At 34.0% G+C, this 17025-nt stretch overlaps 1 protein-coding gene across 1 annotated transcript; it reads left to right on the top strand.

Moving 5' to 3' along the window:
• Positions 1 to 14406: 14406 nt before the first annotated feature.
• Positions 14407 to 16027, top strand: LOC123243291 (vomeronasal type-1 receptor 1-like). Its single transcript, XM_044671524.1, has 2 exons — positions 14407 to 15265; positions 15951 to 16027. The coding sequence occupies exons 1-2, from the start codon at positions 14407 to 14409 to the stop codon at positions 16025 to 16027; spliced, it is 936 nt and encodes a 311-aa protein (XP_044527459.1).
• The last annotated feature ends 998 nt before the right edge of the window (positions 16028 to 17025 follow it).

Here is a 17025-nt window from a genome sequence, read left to right as displayed (position 1 = left end):
ACACTAGGTTCCAAGCAGATGCAAGGTGATCTCTCTGTCTCTCCAATCCATCTTCCACACAACTGCTTAAAGTGTCTTTTCTAAGTATGTGTCTGACCATGTTATTCCCCAACTCAATAAAAATCAATGACTGATTACTGTTTGTAGGAAAAAAAACCTATAAAACTACTAAAGCTTTTTACATCCTTACCCCAGTCTACCTTTCCAAACTTATATATTATTCTTCTTCCTAAACTGTGTGATCCACGCAAACTTCCCTTCTTGTTGCTCATCCATAACAGTCTTTCATGCCTTCAACAGTGTTTACAAGCCTCTATACTGATGGCCACCCATGATTGGAATGATACCTCCCATTTTGACTTTCATGTTTAAAATGTTTTTTTTCCTTAAATTTTTACTCAGGTGAGTCCTTTGATGTCATTCCTGATCCTTCAACTACTATTTCCCATCTTGTAAAAAATATTTTCTTTCCATTCTCATTGTATATATTTTCCATATGTTAATTTATGTGCATGTGTACCCAAGTAGAATTTAACTTCTTTCAGAACAAATAACATTTTTTAGCTTTTTTTACTTTTAAGAGCAGACAATGAATAATGAATATGGAATATAGAAGTATAATATGAACTTTTAGAAAGGGTGTCCTGAATCTAAAAGCCCAGAATGATCTAAAGAGCAGCACAAAATGAGTGCTGGATATGGTAGGTAATTTGAGGAAGATGAGAACTATAGAAGGATAAGGATTGTTCCTGATGGTGGATGAAAAGATGGTAAATTTGAAGCCAACCAATCAATCAACATGTATTATTATATGCCAGACATTATGCTAGGCTGTGAAGATAGAAAGACTAAATGTAAACTAAGTTTCTGCACACAAAGAACCTGAATTTTATAAAGGCAGTTCACACACAAATAACAACTTAAACTAATAAAATTAAAAATTATTTTTATTTTATTTGAGTTGGGGGAGGTTATTATTATTTGTTGATTTATTTAACTGGCAGAGTCATGACACAAAAAACTAACAAGATGGTTAAAATGTAATAAAAATAGAAAGAAAAAAGGAGTTTGTTGTCCTATTGCTATCAAATCTCCATAGTAGAAAAGACATTGCTATTTGTGATTGCTTAGCCACTGACAGAATAGTAGCATCTAAAACACTTGTGATTAGATATTAGCATAAAAAGGTCCCATCTCATCAGCAATTCCTATCTGAAAAATATCTGAAAATTTTTGTTGGTGGTCAGGAGTTTGTTCTTAATGCAAGACCAAGGAGAGAGTTCTCTAGTTTTGCCAGGTTCTTCCAGTGTTGCTAAGTAAACATTCAGAATAATCTACATGGCTTTGTTCTATCTGTCCAGGGAAAGGTAGTAGAAAGAAACCTATTGACCCCAGCCCAAATATCAAGCCAGGTTTAGCAAATATTCTCGCTATGATGAGGGGAGCAAAGAGAATTAAAAAAAAATTAAAGCTGCCCTGGGAGTTGTTTAGCTTCCCTGATTAGATATGGATTTGCATTTGACTCACAAAACAGCTAAAATATCTCTGAAAGGAATAGCCTGCTTAACAGCTATAAATTAAGTTAGAAAATTCACAAATAGTAGTGCTTAATCAATGGAGAAAAACAGGAAGAAGCATCAGATAAAATAAGAAGCAGTTCAGAGCTCAGTAAAGGTAGAAATCAAGAAGACAATGTAAGAGACTTTAAACCCAAGAACAGCTTTTTTTGGTATGAATTAAACGGGAAATGGGTTATATTCTGTATTAGTCAATACCATTATATAGCAACAGAAAAAGCTCATACTAGTTTAGCCTGTACTGAGACAAAAAGTCCATTAATAGGGAGCTAAAAGTCATGTTGTCTTCTTTAAACTTTATTTCAAGTATTATATTAAGTTCATGATACCATCTTTTAGGAAGGACTTTATAATCTGGATAGTTTCCAGATGAAGACTATCAGGTGGTTGATAAGCATCTATATCATGCAACATGCAGATTAAAACAATCAACACATACCACTGTTTCATCTCCCTCCTCCTGCGGATGTCAAGGTAATCTGTGGGAAATTTTGTCGTTTGTGTGTGGAGGAGGTGAGAAAATTTTATTTATTTCTCATTTTCTTTTCTATTGAATAAAGTGACTTAGTTTTGAATAAATGCATTCCCCATACATCTTTCAATAGCAGAAAAACATATTGCATAAACCGTACTATGATTTGAAACCAGTGACTTGCTGAAGAGCGTTTGAAGCTTGGTATAGCTATTTTCCCATGGGTTTGAGGAGAAACAGTTTATATTCAATATAAATCAAAAGCATTGTATAGCAGCAGAAAAATATCATACTAACAGACTATATTGAGAGAAAAAAGTGTTTTAATATGGAGTTAAACACCATATTATCTTATTTATACTATATTTCAAGCTCTATATTCAGTTCATGATGCCGTGTTTTAGGAAGAACCTTTTTTGATAATCTAAAGTTTCCAGATGAGAGTAACAGGTTGTTACTGAGTCTCTAAATCCTGCAACATTCAAATTAGGACAACTATAAGGACCTAGCTCACATCTATCAGACTAAGTGACCTGAACAAAAAAGGAAAATAACAAATGCTGGAGGTGATGAGAAAAAGAAGGAGGAGGAGAAGGAGGTCACTAATATACTGTTGATAGAATTATGAATTGGTCCAACCATTCTGGAAAAACAATTGAGAACTTTACCCAATGGGCTATAAAACTATGCATACTCTTTGAACTAGCAATGCCATATTAAGCTTGTATTCAAAATAAATCAAAGGGGAAAAAAAGGCCTATGAAGACAAAAATAGAACAACTCTTTTCTGATGGCAAAGAATTGAGAAGTGAGGGAAAATCAATCAATAGGGGAATGGCTGAACAATCTGTGATATTTCTTTGTGATGACATACTACTTTGCTATAAAAAAATTACAAGAGGGAGAGTTTCAGCAACACCTGGAAGCATTTATATAAATTGATCCTAAATGGAGTGAGCATAACTAGAGGAATATTTTACACAATAACGCCAATATCATAATGATTAATTGTGAATGATTTAGTTAATTTGATCAACACAGTGATTCAAGACAAATTCAAATCCATGATAAAAATATCCATTTTTAGAGAGGGAGCTAATAGAATCTTAATTCATACTAAAGAATATTTTCCCCTCAATTTTTCTTGCAAAATACTTAATATGGAAAAATGGTTTACATGATTTCAAATATATAACAGATTCGTATTGCTTTCCTTCTCAATGGGTGAGGAAGGTTGGATGGGGAGAAAGAATTTGGAAATCAAAACAAAAAAGAAATGAAAAAAAAGTACATTACAACTATAATATCCTATAAATCCCAAGATTAAAGTTCAAAAAAAAAAAGAAATGAAAAAATGACCTGGAGATCTTGAATGGAGGAGATAGTAATAATAAATGATATAGTGTTGGTATGTAATAAAGATCACAACTTGCCATAAACTCTCATACTAATAAAAGTTCCTATGTTTCCATAGCACATTCATATTTATAAAGCATTTTCCTTAGAATAAATTCAAATGGGGAGTTAAGGAGGTAAAATGAATACAGGCCTTGAGAATTCAGGAATACTGAAGTTCTAATTTGGGTTGAGACACTTACTCGCTGTGTGACCCTGGATAAATCATTTAACCTCTGTTTCTTTCAGTTTTCTCATTTATAAAATTGGAATCATAATAATAGCACCTAGTTCCCAGGGTCCTGAGAAACAAAAGGAATAATAATTGTCAAATGCTTAGCATAGTACTTGGAACATAGTATTTGCCACATGAATGCTAACTATTGGTGCCATCTGTATTTTGTATATAAGGAAAATGTGGTTCAATGACTCTTCTTTTTTTGCTTCAATATTCTCTGATTCCTTTTCTCTTTGTGTCCTTTATGCCCCGAAGAACTGTGTAAAGATTCTAGCTGATGCCAGTTGCTTGTTTGACTTGTCTCATTATTTTTCATCATTTCCTCATGGAGAATTTTAATTAAAAAATAGTAATAGTGGGTAATTATTGGCACCAGGGACAAATATTCACTTCATCTGAGAAAGCCTTTACATCTCTGATAGGCTGTCATGTCTTCTGTAGGTGATATGATAATCACATCCTTGGGGAAGATGAAATCAGATAATCTTGTTCCTATAACTAGTGCCCTAGTCATGCTACACTTACACAACTGTGTATTTGAGCAGGCAGACACATATGCTTTGAATGCTACCACTTTATACTCTTTCTCTCTAGAACAGAGAGAGACCTGGTGAGTGATCTTTATGTGTAGTCTCAAAAATAGGAGCCTGGGGAGGAAAAAATGATATGGAGCCTGATCCAGCCCTTCTTTGCTGGGGATAGGGAAAGGAAGCTGGAAAAAGCTCTAGAATAGTATTAGGGATTTCTTTTTAGCACACTGGGATGGAGAAGTGGGTAGGGAAGGATTGACACCAATCTGGGGAAGTACTTTTTTTACTCCAAATCCTGCTCCTTACACTGTTATTTAAATATAGCTTAGGTCTGGTCTCTCCCTGACATGGATGTCTCTATAATTTCTACCTTTCTAATGTCTGTGTTCTAGATTCCTCTTTGGTTTTCCTCTCTCAAATTCCTGGTCTAATCCCCTCAATAATCTCTCTCCCCTTTTTTCTTCTCCCCTTTGTTGGAGAAATGTCTTTCCCCTCTCTGTTATGAAACCCATCTAAAATCTTTTCTTCAGCACACTCTGGATTTTACCATGACTTCATCTATCCCATTACATCCTCTCTGTCCTCATAATTCAGACTTTGTTTTGGCTGAGATGACTCTAATTAGGATGTGAATGAAGGTGAGGGAGCGTTAAGGAGTGTGTTCTAGATCATATCCAAATGGAAGCCTTAGAAATTGTGTGTTATCACATCCTGTCTCTCACTAACTCTACTACTGTTGGTTACACAAAAAAATCTTTTTAATTTCTGCAACTGAGCACAATCCATTGAATGAGGAGCCCTGTGTTTAATCCTAAATCCAGGAGTATGCAAAAGTCACCTTGAACTGGATAACATAAGATAATTATTAAGTTTCTAATGTGAATAATTATCCCAGAGAAATCAGTAAATGATTCATATCTTGATTTGTGGTTTTGTTGATTATCTGGACTTAAGAAAGTGATAGAGGAAATTTTAATAATATTGACTAAATTTAAACATGTTTCATGCATACATATTTTTTTCAGAGTTGGTTATTATACATTTACCAGCTTAACCTTTTCTGCTTCTTTTATGGAGAAAAAGAAAAGTTAAACTGTACACCATTCCAATAACCATACAAAATTGGGATTAGGGTATGGAGATAATACTGGAATTTGAGTAATTTGACCTCTGAGCCCATGTCACTGACATACCCAATTGTGATTTCTATACTATTTCTATTTCCATAAAACTAGAGGCTAAGATTGACCTTCTGAGTTTAAAAAAATTACTTTCAAATCCAATTGGACCAGGTACTGAGATGATAGAATAAATGTTTCTCCTCTCTTTTGTCTGACTCAAGAAGTAGAAAGTTAAAGTGAAAATTACTAGAAACTGTTATGATGATAATAACAGATAATTTGGAGAAGCAGATAATGTGTCAGGGCCAATTTTAGAGCTTCAAGTCAAGAGCCACAGATCGACAGCCTTCAATGAGGAAAGGAGGGGGCTAAACACTCCTGGCTCTCAAACCCCTCCCCCTCTTACAATTGCTGTTTCAGTTGTGTATGGAGACAGGATCAGATCCTGGAAAGTTTCTGTTATGGTTGAAACTCCAATGATGTTCCTTTTCTTTAATTTATATTCCTCACAGGTCAGTTAGATGAGTAAGTAGAAGCTAGCTATAACTGTTGTGGACTGAGATGATTTTCTTAAACTGGCAGCAGACAGGATTCAAATTAGATGTCCAGACTGAGTTGTAAGTATTCCCCCAAATAATTTCCCAGGCACAGATTTGAAGGTAAAGGTTATATTAGGAAATAACAAGGAAAACTTGAGAGGTTAATGAAGGTATTTGAATAAGGAAAGGTGATCCTGAACTATTAAGGTTGAAGCTGCCCTTCCCCCCTCACCAGAGGGGTGAAGGCACCTAACTGAACTTGTTAGATAATTTACATATCTAATCACTAAATCACTAGGTAATTATATATTGATATTAATGAAGAATAATATTAACAAACAGGCTAACCCTATGAGTAGAAACCACTGACATGCTACAATGGCCAGCTCAGGTGAACCTCCAAGTCTGGAGTAGTAAGCAGGGTTTCTGCTCACTTCAACCTCCACAAATTAACTGTCTCAACCCTTCTCAACTGCCCCCTCACCCAAAGTTCTCCAGGGGGGGTCCCCTGGAATTCTGGGTGAGGCTATCCCTGTATCTTTGCAGGGATTCCATGCTTTGCATCTCCACATAACACAACATGTTAATTGCCTGACCTGTTTCTCCTCTCTCAATAATACTTTATTATAATAGAAACATAAAATTGGAACAGATATCAGAAGTCATCTTATTCCACTCATATTATCACAAGAATCCTAAATTTTGAAGGATATATTTTGGTAAGCATACTTAATATGGTTTCATTCTCCATCCCCTTATGAAATAGGGAACCTTCAAAGTCTTTTCAGGTACAGTAGCCAGTATTTGATCAACACAAAGATTTCAACTATTAGGACAAGAACTTTCTTTTCAATTATGATAACTATCTTTGTTTTTTCTTTAAAACCTTTTTAATTTTATGTAATCAAAATTGTTCATCTTTCTATGCTGAGAATCTTTCTCTTTATCTTTTAGGTCATAAATTCTTCCTTTATTCATAATTCTGACAAGTAATTCCTTCCATACCCTCTAATTTTATTATAGTGTCACCTTTTATATCTATATCATGAACTCATTTGGAGCTTATCTTGATTTATGGTGTGAGATTTTGATTTATACCTAGTTTTGTCAGGCTAACTTCCAGTTTCCCCTGCTCTCTGTGTATCAGTTGAGGCATAGTATATTAATGCTCTATTCATTTATTTTTACTTTGGGTGTGTCTCATTTTTAAATTTGTTCATATAAATAACATTTTGTCAAGTTTTTATTTTTGATCAATTCTGCTATCTGTTTTTGGTTAAGATGCATTCATCCCATTCACATTTAAAATTATACATTTTCAATTATACATAATTTATAACTACTATTTGTGAATTTCCTTCCATCCTGTTTTTCATTATTGTTTGTCCTTCTCTTACACTTTTTACCATATCTCTTCTCACAATTTCTTCAGTCCACCATCTCTCCAAATCTCCTCTTCTTAGAAACCTTTCCTTAATCTCTCTCTTTTCCCTCCTAATTCTAAATTGTTTCACCTTCTGAAGGGTCCATCCTTAGTCCCTTTCCCCTTACCTTTTAGTTCTTATTCTATCTGACTTTCCAAAAGTCCCTTCCTAATTTCTACAACCATGCTTTTTTATTTCTTTATATGAATTTGATTCTAAAATCCCCTCCATTATCTCACCCTAAATATCCATGACTTATTCCATTACCTTACTCCCCTTTTTCTTCATTTGCACTGCCTTCTAGGTATTTCCCCCTTTTCTTAATCCCATGCCCTCTTTTCTTTTAATCTAATTCTTGTAGTCTCTTAATTTTAGTGCCTCCCTTATCCTATCCCCTTGTCCTTCTGTTTCTATGTATGTTAAGAAGACTAAAACTTCTAGTTATATATGCTCTTCTCTCTATAACCCAGATTGGATGAGAGTAGGGTTCTATTATTAGCAGCCCTCCACCTCTGATCTCCTACTCAGTAGCAATTCTTCTATCCATTCCTTCTTCATATGAGATAATTGTTTTATTTTACTTTTTCCTACTCCATTTTATTATTATTTATAGCTCATTCAATAATATTCAACTCATCTTCAAATCTATATATGCTCTTTCAAATGACCTAGGTAATAATGTCATTCTTAAGGGTTATAGATGACATTTTACTATATAAGAAATAAACATAACCTTTTGGGACATTTATAATTAATCTTTCATATTTGCCTTCTTTGTTTCTTACAGACCAAATTTTCTACTGAGTTCTAGATTTCCCCCCAAGAATACTTGAAACTCTTTTAATTCATGAAATATCTATTTGCCCCCAATATAATTTTGCTCAGACTTGCTGCTTATGTTATTCTTGGTTGTAAACATGGGATACTTGTACTTCAAAATATGGTGTTCTGTGAGCTTTGTCAATGTTAATCTCACTGTAGCCCTGAAGTAAATATTTTTTCCTCATTGCTGATAGCATTTTCCCCTTAACCTGAGAGCTATAGAACTTAGCAATGATGTTCTGGTATATTTTCATCTTGGAGTCTCTGTAATGGTAATCAGTAAATTCTTTCTATTTTACCCTCTAGTTCTAGAATTTCTGAACAGTTTTCCTTAATGCTATCTAAACTTTTTTTCTGCTCATAATTTTCCGTGATTGACTTTTCATGTATTTTCCCTCCTTGATCTATTTTCCAGAGCAAATGTTTTTATAATAAAACATTTTCTATTCTCTTCTATTATTTCATTCTTTTGATTTTGCTTTGTTATTTCTTATTGCTATGGGAAGTGGTTGGTTTCCCATTGTCCAATTCTAGTTCTTAATGAATGATATTCTTCTGTGAATTTCTGGGTCTCTTTTTCAATCTGGGTGATCTTTCAGAATTTTCTTCATATTCTTGATTTGCTCTTATTTTTTTTCTAATTTTCCCTCAAACTCTCTATTTTTTTGAGGTAGTTTTAAACTTTTCCAAAAATTCATTTTGAACTTATGATCGTTTGATGTTTTTCTTTACTCTGTTAGAAGTCGACATTTTTACATATCTCTCTTTGGAGTTTGAATCCAGGTTCTTTATATGAGAAGTAAAATTAATATTCAAATACTCCAAGTATTATATTTAATAAGATTTATTAATAACAACTCAAAGTAAAAAGTAAATAAAAAGCTAGAGGGAAAAGCCGGCTTTCTCGGCCTCCCAGATAGAAAAAGAAAAAAGAGAGAGGGTGTGGCTTACTGCAAACTTATAAACAACATGTGAAAATGCAAATGTGGCGGCACAGGGAAAGGGATGCTGAGAGATGAAAAAGAATTCTGGGAGATGGAGTCCAAGGGTTAAAGATTTTCTAAATGATACATTCCCCTCCTATGATCCTTTGGGAGACCAGTCTCCCCAAAGGGATCATTTTAAACATAACCAACTTATAAATTGCAATGATTCTTGGATAAAAGGAAAAGGATAAAAATTGGAAAAACCAATGATTTCTAGGTTGACAAAAAGCCAATTTGAGGGCAGTCCCCTTTGGCATAAGAGTGTACATTCAAAACAAATGCATTCAGCCCTCTCATAATTCAATTTAATCTATCCCAAAGTTCACTCTGAATCTTTTGGTGCAGTGTGTGGTCCCTGCAGTCATCTTCATAGCACCTTCTCCAAATACTTCACTTTCTGGATTCGGGGAGGTAGCAAATTTCTTATCCTAAAATTACTCTCAAAAGAATTTAAACCTTTCATTATAGGATATATATTCCTCACTGAGGAGGATAGTTACAAACACAGGGATCACTCAGGGATGCATGGCTGAGTTATGAGGTATTTTAATCAATTGACAAAAGAAAATCAAAAACTTCAAAATTCCAAATAAAAGAGAAAAAATACCTTGTGGATGAAATATAAAATAACAAAATCTTATGTTTAAAAATTCTAAATAAAGGAAAAACAAACCTCTTACACGTCCATGGATCAGGGCCAAATCAAAGTAATTTATGTTATCATACACTTACTCAATCAGTAGCCGAGACTACAGAAATTTTGTCACACTATGAAAGACAGAAAAGGGACTAGATTATTAGTAGCAATTTGGAAACAGCATTTTCTGGTCTGATTTTACCTTTTCTCTAAGGGATATTAGAGCCAGGATGGCAGTCAAAGTGAGGTGCTTGTTAGGGCTAAGGGAAGTCCTGCTTCTGACATGTGTCAAAACAACCTCAACCTCAAACCCCAAACAAGTTCAAGTCCTCTTGTCTTGACTTAAGATTTCGTTAATCCCATTGATTTGATCTCTTTGACCTTGTGCTCTATTGGCACTATGCAGGTTAGCTTTGTGCTTCCTTGGCATTGTACAGTGGCTCTTTTTGTATTTCCTTCTCCTGGTATCAACAAAATCATTAAGCAGGGTCTCATAATTTTTAAACAATGAATGGCATTATTTTTATAGTCTAAAGCTTTTAGGTATGCATTGACATTAGGGTTAATGGACATTTTTAAACTTATCCTAGTGCAAAATAAAAAACACAAAACATTTTTAATAATGGTAATGTGTTTCAAGACCCCAAAAAGGAGAGAAAAAATAAATAAAACTAAAATACTATATTGCACATAACAGGAAAAAAATAATAATTTTTTTAAATAAAAAATATATAATTTATGATCAGCAACACACTGTGTCAGTGAAAGAAAGGTAGAATGCAAAGGTTTCCATTTCCTTTTTAATTTGGCCATGAACCACAGTGTGAATGCAAATGGTTTTCATAAAGTAATATAGTAGATAATGCATATTCATAGAAAGTACCAAAATTACCAAAATTCACAATAGCCCAGTTAATTACAATAGCAAACAAATCCACTGTCATAAAGGATTCACATGAGAGTCTCTATACAGCCACTTGCTGTATGACATTTAAAAAACCTATGAACTGATGGAAATTTGTCACAATTTCTACATATGTAGCAAATCTTTTAAACTTGGCTAAGATATTTTTAAACAAAGTATATTACTGCCATTATTCCAAAATTTGGCAGAAGAGCCAAGAAAAATCACATACCTCTACTGCTAAAGAAACCCTTTTGGGATCCAAAACATCATCTAGAATCTAGATTGTTCTGGTGGAAGTAGATTAAACTGAAGAGTTAAAATATCATGCATGTAGAAGCTACTTTTGGCTTCATGCTTTATATAAAAAACTTTTCTAGAAGGAACTTCTATTTTGTTCTTTACCTTTAATTCAACATTCTTTATAATATATGTACAAAAATAATTTTCAGAAGTTACAATCTAAATCTAAAGATCATTTCTGAAGACCCCTTAAAATCAATTGAGATATTTAGCTCATTAAATTATCCGAAGGTTGTATACATTTGTAACCAGTTTTGATGGAGTCTATCCATCATCATTTATGTGAGAATTAACAAAGGCAAAATAAAAGAAAAGGCTGTTAAAGCAATATGTGACCATGATGGATTTAGTGACAAATCCAGCATACTTAAGGAGTTATTGGGTTTTTTTTTTTTCCACTGAAAAGGGTTTTTGCACGATGACTATGTGCCTGTACTGTGATATTTTGTTCAGTAAGTAGGGAAAAGGTACAAATAAAGATCATGCAACAGAATATATCTAATAGGCAAAAATAAGCAGTTTAAAATGATTCAGTGTAACAGAATAGTATTGATTAGATGGATATATGAATTTAAAAACAAACTTAACCTTAAAGCAATCAGCAAAATACAAAAAACATGACAGGATGCACAAACAGTGAATTCAAAAGTTCTTTTTTTCTCTTTCCAATAGACTTCCTCACTATTTAGAGGGGGAAACAAACTGAAAATAGTTGGTAAGCAATAAAACAATGGAATATGAAAAGGTTTAAAATTCACCCCCAGATCTCATTAAGGCTCTTTCCCCACCTCAGTATTTATCATCCATTTGCATTTCTTTTATCACAGTTCTGGAATCTCCCATAAACCTATTCTTGTTTATGTTATTCTGACTATAGCCCTGCAGTAAATCATTTTTTTCTTGTTGCTGATAGCATTTTCCCCTTAACCTGAGAGCTATGGAATGTAGCAACGATGGTCCTGTATATTTTCTTCTTGGAGTGTCTGCAATGGTAATCAGTAAATTCTTTCTTTTTTACCCTCTGGTTCTAGAATTTCTGAAAAGTTTTCCTTAATGCTGTTTAAACTCTTTTTCTTATTGCTGTGGGAAGAAATTGGTTTCCTGTTGTCCAATTCTAGTTATTAATGAATGATATTCTTCTGTGAATTTCTAGATCTCTTTTTCAATTTGAGTGATCTTTCAGAATTTAGGTATTCCTGACTCCAGACATGGCATTCTATTCACTATGACACCTAGCTGACCTAGTGCTAAGTTTAAGAACAAGGAATAAAAAAAAAATTGTGAAAAAAAGCTTTGGATTTATAAATTTGTGAGAGTAACATAAAAATTGTATACATTATTTTAAGAAATAGAATTTCATTGCAATCAATTATCTTAGTGGAGAGTAATGTTTGCATAATAAGTATTCCATTTGAATATGATTAATAAGTTACCATATTTTACTACAAAAAACTCATTTGATATATTCTGTTTACTCTATTCTCTGTATATAATTGGGAATTAATTACTTAGTGTATTAATACATCCTGTCCCAGTTTTGATTTTTTTTTGTTACAACTGAAATAAAGTTGGCATCTTTATTCATTTGTGTAACTAATTAACCTGGGGGTGGGAAATACATACCTACAAGGAATGTTGTAACCTATGTTTTCTTGTATATGATTTGATTCTAAACAGTATCTAATCCTTCTGATAGATTATAATTATCGTGAAAATTTTTGAGAAAACAGGAAGTTCATACAATCCTATATGTCACATATAAATCATTCTAATGGCATTACCTTAAAGTCTCTGAATTTTAACTCTGAACTCTGGTTGAACCTTAAATTCTCTCAACTTTGAAGGCAACTTGGAACAAAGAAAATCAAACAGGAGACCATGTCAAAACTGCCCTGAAAATGAGATCTATTTCAGAAGTACATGGAAGACCTGAGATCCAAGATGAAATTTTCTAATTAAATGGATACTGGAATTGGGTTATTAAAAAAACAAGATGATCTTATTTGATTTTGATGAGTATTATCATCTATTTTGGCTTGTTGCTTCATTGTATCTATATACTAATTTCACTCAGTTATCTTTGTGTCATGTGAATTTCCCCTCTAAAATTAGTCTATCATTTTAGTTGTTCTTACTATGACTTGTATGGCTTGCACTATTGACAGTACTATCAATCTCATTATTCTCATATCGACCAGTCAGGGAAAATTTTAACAGGTCTTCCATTGACAAAAAAAGGGAAAAATTGAGATAATCAAATGATTCTGATACCATTTTCACAATTGATTCTATTATGTATCACTCCCAATGGGTTATAAAATTGACCAAGTCATGTTTCTTTGAAATTGAACTTAGGTCAGAAATTCAGCTAGCCTGAAACTGATGAAGTTTAGAAATCCAGGTCTACCATTTATCACCAAATGCTATAAATATTTCTTTCACTTTCCTTAAGGGTGGGGTGGAATAAAATTATAACCACTGTGGTAATTCTCCTGTTAGTTATGTTGTTTCCCTAATTGTGCTTATATTGCTGTTTGGGATTGTGTTTTCAATGTAACTTGTTGTTGATCTCCTCTATCCCTCCAGGATAGCAAAGCTCCTCCTGTACCACTCAGGGAACCCTTTTGAAGATACTATAGGAAAGACTATATGACTAGTTCATAAGGTGTGGATTATATGATAAGAAAAAGAACTGAGAACATGACCTATGGCTTTATGGTTATTATAAAGAGTAAAAGAGCTCCCATCAGAAAATCTAGCTGTAAATGCCCATAGATCCATGGGTTATAGATTAAGGCACTAAGTAGTCTTTGTTTTGTTTCTATATGATATCTTGCATGACCGTAGTATAGTGTGGGGAGCCAACACTGTCCCATGCCACCCAGGATGAGTGGCCTCATTAGTAAGTCATCCCACAAAGAAAATGTATTTACAAACATGTTATTGTAGACTAAAATTATTTCTTTAGGATATCAGTATCCTCTCAGAGGTCAGACCAGAATGATCTGTATCTTTAAACCTTTAATACATCTGTAATTGCCAATGAAGATATTCTCAATATGTAGGTTACATAGTAGATAGGATGTTGGACTTGAAGAAGACCAGAGCTCAAATTCTGCCCCAAATTCTTACTAGCTGAGTGGCTAGAACAAGTCATTTAACCTCTATTCTGCATGTTTCCTCTTCTGTGAAATAAAATAATAATAGAACTTTATCTCCCAGGATTGCTATGAAGATCAAATGAGGTAATATTTTTAAAGCACTTTGTAAACTTTAAAATGTTATGTAAATGCTACTACTAATAATAATTATTTGGTTAGTTAGAAATGAAATACACAAGGTAATTTTATGGAATGTTAAGACTAATTCTCTTCCTAAGGAATATCCTCAATCTTTTGTGTTTCTTTCCAGATTATTCTGCTTTTGATTGCTATATATGTTCCCATAACATCATCACAATGGTCCCTAGTGACATAGCATTTAGGATTATCTTCATATTTCAGACTGGAGTTGGGGGCCTTGGAAACTCTGTCCTCCTGGGCCATTACATCTTTACTTACCTCACTGGACACAGGCTGAAGCCTATAGATTTGCTCTTCATCCACCTGGCCTTTGTCAATAATGGGGTGCTCTTCTCCAAAGGCATCCCCCAAACAATGGCTGCTTTTGGGATCAACAATTTTTTGGATGATACTGGATGTAAACTTGTCGTTTACCTTCACCGAGTGGCCAGAAGCCTTTCTCTATTCACCACCTCCTCCCTGAGTGGCTTCCAAGCCATCACCATCAATTCTAAGAGCACCAGATGTGTAAATTTCAAAGCTAAAATGCCAAAATACATTGTCCCCTCCTGTTTCCTGTACTGGGCATTCAGTCTACTAATATATGGCCATATCCCTCTTTATATTAAAGGTCCCAAGGAGTCTAGAAATGCCACCGAAACAAATGAATTTATTTATTGTTCCTTTCATGTCTCAGGTGATACATTGCTATTTACAATCATAACTACCCTTCTTGATCTGGTACATGTGGGAATCATGGTCTGGACCAGTGGATTCATGGTGTTTATCTTGTACAGACACCACCAGGAAACCCGTTACATTCATCAGAATAATTTCACACCTGGAGGTGCTCCTGAGACCAGAGCTATCCAAACCATCCTTCTGTTGGTCAGCATGTTTGTATCCTTTTACTTGATCAACTCTATCATGGCAGGGTATATGAGTTTTTTTAAGCCAAGCCCCTGGTTTGTGCATTCCTCTGCCTTCCTGGCTGCTTGTTTCCCAGCTTGTAGCCCCTTTGTCTTGATCATGAGTGATTCCTGTTATAAGGAAAAGAGCAAAAGCAGGAGCTGCTGCCAAAGCAGAGGCAGAGAAGATTCAGAATTCTAAGGAGAGTGACAGTGTGAGCTTCTTCCCAGAACAGTTGATCTTAGGGAGAGGTGGAGAGAGTATCTGAGGTCCTCAGATGGGCTGAGTGAGTTTGAACATTTCTACCTTTTACTCATAGCTGTTCTTCTGGTACAACTGTGTTCCTGTGATCCTGAGTTCCTGTTCCTGTATACAGTTACTTCTGAGTGACAGTGACCCCTACAGAGCTGTTAAAGCCAACTGTCAGTGAGATCCTTTCCCTTTGAGCCCTGTTTCTGCTTACCCTTCAACCTTTTCCAACTCTAGTCACCGTCTAAGGGGGGAAATTTGGTTAGTGAGGTATTGTAGGAGCTGGGATTATTAGGTAGAGAGAGAATATTGTTAGAGCAGATAACTTTAAGAAGTCAACAATTGGATTTTGGTGGGAGGTTTACTTATAGTATTTAGTCAGATCATCCTAATTCCCTTCCCTTCCTTCCTTTACCTTGAATAAACCCTGTTTTACATAATTTAAGTATCCTTCTAGATTTTTCTTGCTGGCCTTCCCAAACCTGTGTTACTTCTGATAACTGGCCCTAACAAACCATCAGAAATCCCCTATACCACCAACTATTGTTTAAGTATCATATTTTATTCCCAAGTTCTCAGGTACTGTGTAGCTTTCTGGCGGAGAATAAAAGCTCCTATTTTAACACTGATCTTGGGATAAAACGTCCATCCCAAGACCTACCTATGCAGGATTTGTCACAAGGAAAGGGATCTCTAGGATATTTTTAATCTATGGTTTCACAATATTATTAACTCAAAGGTTTAACCTCACTTTTCCAAATAAAAGAACAATTGAAGTTCCATTGGTGAGAAATTCTTGGGTTAGATTGAATTCAGAGAGCTTTAAGTTATCTCAAAATCTATGATATTGTGAGACTCAGATCTCATCATTCCCCATCATGCACATTTACAATCTGTATTGCTGTCATGGAGATTAGGCAGGAGAAGAAAGGAAAGAGAGAACATGGATCATAAAATGCTGAAAAATGATTATTAAAATTATATCAACACAAAATCTAGAAAAATATTTTAACAAATAAGAAATAAAATAAAATAAAAATCTCATAAATCTAAAAAGAAGAAAGAATAGTCAGATAGCATATAAAATACAGAACTGCTGGATTCCCAAGAGAATATAGACCTCCGGAAAGAAATGCTAAAATGGTAAAAAATTGAATGAAAACTGTTTAGGAGAAATTAATAAAGAACATATCTCAGAATCTGGAGTACACAAAGTTAATCAAAGAAACATTTAATCATTACTTATTCTATGCCAGCCACTGTTTGAGGGATAAAAAAGGGATAATATGATTCCTTATCACAAACAATTTACATTCTAATATATAATACAATAGGCAAATAACTATGTAAGTATGTAATTATGTAATTATAAATATAGTTATATATGTATATGTACTTGAATATGTAATCATATATACTGTAAGTTTAAAATTAATATTCAATAATGCCAAGTATTATTTTTATAAAATTTATTAATAATAACTTGAAAAAAAGGGAAGTAAAGTGAAAGAGATAAAGAGGCTTAACCTAATGACATTCGAGGGGGGGTGGGGTTGTGGGGGGAAGGAGGTGAATGTTGGAAGAAGAGAGCAAGAGGGTAGTTCAAACTTATTTACAACTCATAAAGATGCAATGTGG

This window comes from Gracilinanus agilis, chromosome 3 (assembly GCF_016433145.1).
Source record: "Gracilinanus agilis isolate LMUSP501 chromosome 3, AgileGrace, whole genome shotgun sequence".
Lineage (NCBI taxonomy): Eukaryota > Metazoa > Chordata > Mammalia > Didelphimorphia > Didelphidae > Gracilinanus > Gracilinanus agilis.
This window is presented reverse-complemented; position numbering and strand designations above follow the sequence as displayed.